Source organism: Limulus polyphemus, unplaced genomic scaffold (assembly GCF_000517525.1).
Source record: "Limulus polyphemus unplaced genomic scaffold, Limulus_polyphemus-2.1.2 Scaffold5971, whole genome shotgun sequence".
Classification (NCBI taxonomy): domain Eukaryota; kingdom Metazoa; phylum Arthropoda; class Merostomata; order Xiphosura; family Limulidae; genus Limulus; species Limulus polyphemus.
Window position 1 is genome coordinate 20,833 of NW_013671581.1, and position 6,665 is coordinate 27,497.

General features: G+C 30.8%; 1 protein-coding gene across 1 annotated transcript in view; it reads left to right on the forward strand.

The window, feature by feature from the left end:
* LOC106473207 (structural maintenance of chromosomes protein 6-like) overlaps nt 1-6,665 on the forward strand; it is a 42,042-nt gene that overhangs the window by 10,911 nt on the left and 24,466 nt on the right. The window contains exons 8-12 of the mRNA XM_022401693.1: nt 1,535-1,540; nt 1,906-2,016; nt 3,321-3,458; nt 5,220-5,300; nt 6,631-6,663. Of these exons, the coding sequence (XP_022257401.1) occupies nt 1,535-1,540; nt 1,906-2,016; nt 3,321-3,458; nt 5,220-5,300; nt 6,631-6,663 (369 nt within the window). The remainder of the gene's footprint in view (nt 1-1,534; nt 1,541-1,905; nt 2,017-3,320; nt 3,459-5,219; nt 5,301-6,630; nt 6,664-6,665) is intronic.

The window sequence follows — 6,665 nt, forward strand, 5'->3', positions numbered from 1 at the left end:
TATTTTATTGTTTTGTTTTTTATCTTACTTGCTTTTCCGGTTGTATTTTATTGTCTTGTTTTTTATCTTACTTGCTTTTCCGTAGTATTTTATTGTTTTGTTTTTTATCTTACTTGCTTTTCTGTAGTATTTTATTGTCTTGTTTTTTATCTTACTTGCTTTTCCGTAGTATTTTATTGTCTTGTTTTTTATCTTACTTGCTTTTCCGTAGTATTTTATTGTCTTGTTTTTATCCACAAGATTAAAGCTTCATATTTGTGCTTTGGAAAGAAACGTTCTTAAGTATAATGTAAGGTATGAAATACAACTTGAAACCTAACTTTGTATATCATACATATCAGTGTATTACTATTTTATGTTAATGTAACATTGTCTTGTATTTCGTATATATTGTTTATACAGAGGTTCAGTACGTTATATTAAAATAATTAACAAGTCACCTGACAGTCACAGCCAATATAAAATCATGATGGAAAGGCACGTATGAGAGGTACATTTTGACATTGTTTGGAATTTTGTACACATTGTGATGCCAAAAAAACAGCCATTTCTGATACAAAATATTCATACACTTGTATCATAAAGATGATATCCCTTGTACCCTAATGATATTGGAAACTAAAGGAATAGAGATCAATTTAGGGCACCATGAACACACATTGGAAATCATGGTGTCTGTCTGAGTGTTCATCTGCCCCCCCACTTTTATGGTGGATGCTTCCCAAGTTTAATTTCGCAAGCAAGATATTTTACAAGTTATTAGAAATTAATCACACTATAATTCACATTTCAAAATGTGATGTAATTTACAGAATAAAACTGTCGGTTTATCATATGTTATTCTTGATCGGCTCTTAGCATGACTGAAATGCTCAACAATTACTTTTCACGGTGAGCGGTATAAGTAGCTCAGAGCTTTGGTTCTGAGTGTAACATAATTAACCTTTTTTAGTCCATGAAATAATTCAAATTGATAGATTAACTTAAACTTTTCCCATCACTGGGGATGGGTACTTTTGCTTGTAGTCAAATATGACAGTTTTGAAACTTTATACAAGGATTCATAATCATTGCTGGATATTCTACTGGGAACAACTTATGTATCAAATTATTAGATGCAGAGGTCAAGGAAAACTATTAGACCAATGTTCTTGACCCTTTGTACCATATAGAAATACCTGCTTTGTATGGAAATAAAGCCAACAGGGTATAGGTTTACCAAGATACGGCTTCCAATCATACCTCCTATTCAACTGTTACAAACCCTTGAGCAACTGGAAATTAAAATAAGTATTCATGCAATAACATATGAAGATGTATCATTTAAGTTGTTGGATGCAGAGCCAGTAGATTTCTGTGCAATAAAACTGATGAAACTGGTGCTAGGAAACCATTATCTTCCTACACAAGATGGATTATGGAAAGCAAACATGGTGTATTAGTATGCTTTGGATGTGAAATCCTTACAGCAAAGCCTTTTGCAGTGGAAAATATGCCTTGGGCTATTGTCAAGATGCAAAGTCATCAGATATAACACGACCGTATGTGGTGACATGCACTTTAATGATGTGGTGAGGCTCCAAAATCATTTTGATATAAGGTACTCAACACTCTGTATGGTTGATGTTTCAAATATAGTTATTAGTGATGTGCAAAAATTTACCAGAATGATGTTATTGTTATAGCTGGCTTAAAATTAAAGGAAACTTCATATATACTTCATAATTCTACTTTATACTTCCTTAAAACAATATTTCTTAAGCCTAGTATTGACACCTATCCACTTCACCATAGCAGTAAGTATGTAAAGGCAAAAATATGTCTGTTTTATAGATTTAAGATGAATCTTAAGAATAAATCTTATTGTGTCTAATAAAATTTTTGTATTTTATCGGAGTATATGGTATATTTCAGTTTTTCCTGAAAGCAACTCAGCTGGGTCAGATGTGTCACGATTACGATACTGCTGATGAACAGAAAATAATTACTATCGACATTCTTTCCATTAAAGAAGAAGTAAGGGACTGTTTAAGTGAACTGTACTTTTGTGGTATTAATTTAAATTTTCTTTCACGTCCATCAGTATGAAACAGAGCAGCTGACCATTATTACTACTACATTTGATAGCACAATAGTTAAGTAACAGTGAACATTTAACATCATAGTTGAATAACGGCAGAACATTTAACATCATAATTAAATAACAGTAGAACATTTAACATCATAATTAAATAACAGTGAAACATTTAATATCATAATTAAATAACAGTGAAACATTTAACACCATAATTAAATAACAGTGAAACATTTAACATCATAATTAAATAACAGTGAAACATTTAACATCATAATTAAATAACAGTGAAACATTTAACACCATAATTAAATAAGAGTGGAACATTTAACACCATAATTAAATAACAGTAGAACATTTAACACCATAGTTGAATAACGGCAGAACATTTAACACCATTCAAGCAGATAATGTTATATAAATGTGGAAAGTGATAAATATAGAGCATTAAACTCTGTATTAAAATAAAATTAAAAATAACTTAGTGTGATGCACTATGCTAACAAATGAATAATTGGTTTTTCGTTAAGTAAATGATTTGTTTACTTTCTTTTTGCAGTATATATATATCAAGTTACATCCATTGTATTTATACCTAAAGAGGTTTTTAATAATATTTTTTATCTACGTATGTATTATGAAGGTTTTATCTATTTTTTAGTTACATATTTCTAGTTACTTTTAAACATCAAATGTTTTTTCTAATTCTTTCCGTTCTTTTGTATTCATTTTTAAAGCACTTCTTTTTTTTACTGTATTGATTTTTTTTTCTCTATCTATAACCTAAGTCACATGAAGTCACTAATCTTTTTCAAAACCAATTTTAAAGCCATGTGTGGTCAAGGTGGATTATCTTCAGTAACTGTAATAGCCCTAAAGATGGCTTAACTAACTTTTACATTTCAAATTCATTTTACTTTTGTGGAAGAGAAAGTCTACCTTCAGAAAGTAATGAATATGAAGCGAAGCTGTCACTAATGAAGAGTAACTTAGTGGGTTGTAGTGAATTTGACTTCTTGAAGAGAGTCATGATTTTGTGTCTTGTTTTGACTATGATCTCTGACGGTTCAGCAGTAAGTTTACAGACTTACGACTCCAAAATCCAGGGTTCGACTCACAGCAGATAGCACAGTGTGTCCTTTTATTAAAACAAATTGTTCTAAATAAATTGGAGTCAAATGTCTCTTATAATCTGTGTGTACACTTTTTAAAGTTATTGAAAATATTTTAACATTTTCATCTCTAGAACTTCAAAGTGCTTGAGAAAGAAGTAAAAGAGTGGGAAAAGAAATGGCAATTCCATCAATCACTGGACCAACAACGTCAGAAAATAGACAAGTTAAAGAAGGAAATTGCATGGGCTTACATCACTGAGCTTGAAAGGGTATTTAATATGATATATAAATATAAAATCAACTCATTGACCTTAAATAAATTGTAAATTGTTGTAAAATTTAAACTATTAAAATTGTTAGAAATCTTGTGCTAGCTACCAATTTGAGTGTTTATTTACACATATGAGTAGAGAAGAAGTTATTTGTAAATGAGATATCCTTGCTAAGCCTTATGACTTGAGATATCGTTGCTAAGCCTTACAACTTGAGATATTCTTGCTAAGCCTTACAACTTGAGATATTATTGCTAAGCCTTATGACTTGAGATATTCTTGCTAAACCTTACAACTTGAGATATCCTTGCTAAGCCTTACAACTTGATATATCCTTGCTAAGCCTTATGACTTGATGTATCCTTGCTAAACCTTACAACTTGAAATATCCTTGCTAAACCTTACAACTTGAGATATTCTTGATAAGCCTTATGACTTGAGATATCGTTGCTAAGCCTTACAACTTGAGATATCCTTGCTAAGCCTTACAACTTGAGATATTCTTGCTAAGCCTTACAACTTGAGATATCCTTGCTAAACCTTACAACTTGAGATATTCTTGCTAAGCCTTACGACTTGAGATATCCTTGCTAAGCCTTACGACTTGAGATATCCTTGCTAAGCCTTACGACTTGAGATATTCTTGCTAAGCCTTACAACTTGAGATATCCTTGCTAAACCTTACAACTTGAGATATTCTTGCTAAGCCTTACGACTTGAGATATCCTTGCTAAGCCTTACGACTTGAGATATCCTTGCTAAGCCTTACAACTGTGCTGAACATGTACATAGGTGTAAATATTTAGAATTAATGTGCCTAGAAAAAAGATTAATTTTGAAGAATAAGACTCTTTGTATTATTTTCTTCTTTAAAGTGAAATAATCTACATTTATTTAATCTTTGTTTTACACAGTTTTATTAGCTATAAACTTGTGCCAGTGATATAATATGAAGAAAATCTTTCTCGTTGCATATTTATCCATCTTCAATTGTTGATATTTGGAACATCTAAAAAAATTTCATGACAGGAATTTAGTTTTTAAAGGAAAGAGACTTTCCTCAACTGGAGTGTTCAGGGATATTGTTATCCCCTTTGCCTCATACTATTACAATTACAGGCTAAAACCTTTTATAGAATATTGAGACACCTTGGTTCAAAAAGTTTAAGTAGTTTTTACCCTGTCTGGAATTTATTTATTATATAAATCTATTTACATTTCTATTCAGTTTTTTGTTTACAGTTAAAACATTTTTCTTAAAAAAAAATAGTTGATGTTTTTGAGTTTTGTTTCTCTGTTTGCTATTAAACATATAGTGATTGAATGGGGTATCTTTATAGTCCCCACCATGAGTATAAATACCTGATTTTTAGTATTAAAGCCCTCTGAGTGGCATTGTTTTTAAGTAAAGCATTACTTTTACTTACATCTTCTTCTGTCTTGTATTGAATCATTTTCAATGACAACTTTATTCAAGGTATTTATGCAGGATTTGAAGTTAGTGTGTGTGTACATTCAGTTGTATAGACTTTTTACAACACCCAAAAACGTCTGAAGTTTTGAGCATCCCTCAGTATTTAGGTGTAACTAAATTATAGTCTGTTACTAATGCGGACTTATAATGCTATAAATTGAGTATCAATACCTGTTTTAGGCTCAGCACAACTAGCCCATTGTGTAATTTTGTGCCGAACAACAAAAAACTTGATATGTTTAAATTAAGTTCTTGATGAATATTTTTTCATTGATTTTATAAAGAACGTTGAAGAACTGTTGAAAACCTTCACAAGAGAAGACAGAAGCACTCCAAAGTATGAAGAAAAAGTTCAGGAACAAGAGGTTGGAATATTTACTAATGAAGAAATTTGGAAATTCATGGTGTTAGGAAAATAAGTTAAATAATCAGTTAATCCATTCGCTGCAGCTGGGATGTACATTTCCCAGTGTGCTCCCACCCCCCTCACACTGCAGCTGGGATGTACATTTCCCAGTGTGCTCCCACCCCCACCCCCCCTCACACTGCGATTGGGACAAATGTTTCCCATTGTTGATGCTAAAATTTTGAACGACAATGGGAAACATTTATCCCAGTTGCAGCGTGAGGGTTAAAGACTAAGATATGAAACCCATGCTCAGGTTTCATGCTTTTGTCGATTGTTGAAGCTAACTTGTTAAAACTCATTAGAATAGAGTCAAATTATAAATTTTTCTGTATGTCACTATTTCCTGCTTATGTTTACGACGTGAACTTCTGATGTAAACGGACATAAATAACGTACAATTCTAGCATCATAGTATGAGATAATAGTTTTCGTTGTATTCATTAAATCTGTCGTACATCTTTAAACTGTCTTTCTTTTTCAGAGCCCGAGAAACAAAATTTGTTTGAAATAATAAAAACTTTCCGTTTTTCTGAATCGTACAAAATGTGGAACTCTGTACTTCGTATTAAAATTTTGATATTTGTGAATTTTTTAATTTTCGAAATTTTTATAGAAAAGGTGTATGAATATTCAGTTACAGCAACTTGTGCGATAAATCTTACAAATAAAACATGATCAACGTTTAAAATACACAATGAAATTTTATTTGGCTGATGGCCAAAATTAAAAGACTACATCGTTAGTGTAAAACTACTGAAACAGATACAGTCTTTTAAGTTTGGCTGTTGGCCAAATAAAATTCTATTGTGTATTTTAAATGTTGATCATATTTTTATTTTTAAAAGTGTATGGTTAGTGTAAGATACAAAAGTCAATGTATATTAGCTACATCGAGCTAAATAAACGATGTTAACTCTTGAATGAAATTGTTTTCCATCATAAAATACAGTGCAGTGTTACAAGAATATTATCTGAAGCTGGAAATTATATATTGAATTAATATTGGTCATGAGTTTGCTCTGAAGTTATAAATAACTCAAGATTTTTTTTTGTTTCGTTTCATATGAAATAATTACATTTTATATGATTATTTTCAAATTGGTGGAGATTTAAAAAAAATGTAAGTCGAAGTTTAAATAATTAGTTATTAGAATTTGACCAAATAAATCATTTCTTTGTAGGCCACTGAAACTTTCATACAAAACAACGTAGCAATGTAAGATCTACTGTTAATTTTCCATAAATATGCAGTTTAAAATATTATTTTTTTTCTCATGTTTTCATAGTCTAAACTAAACAAAATAAGTCATCGCAGAGAAGA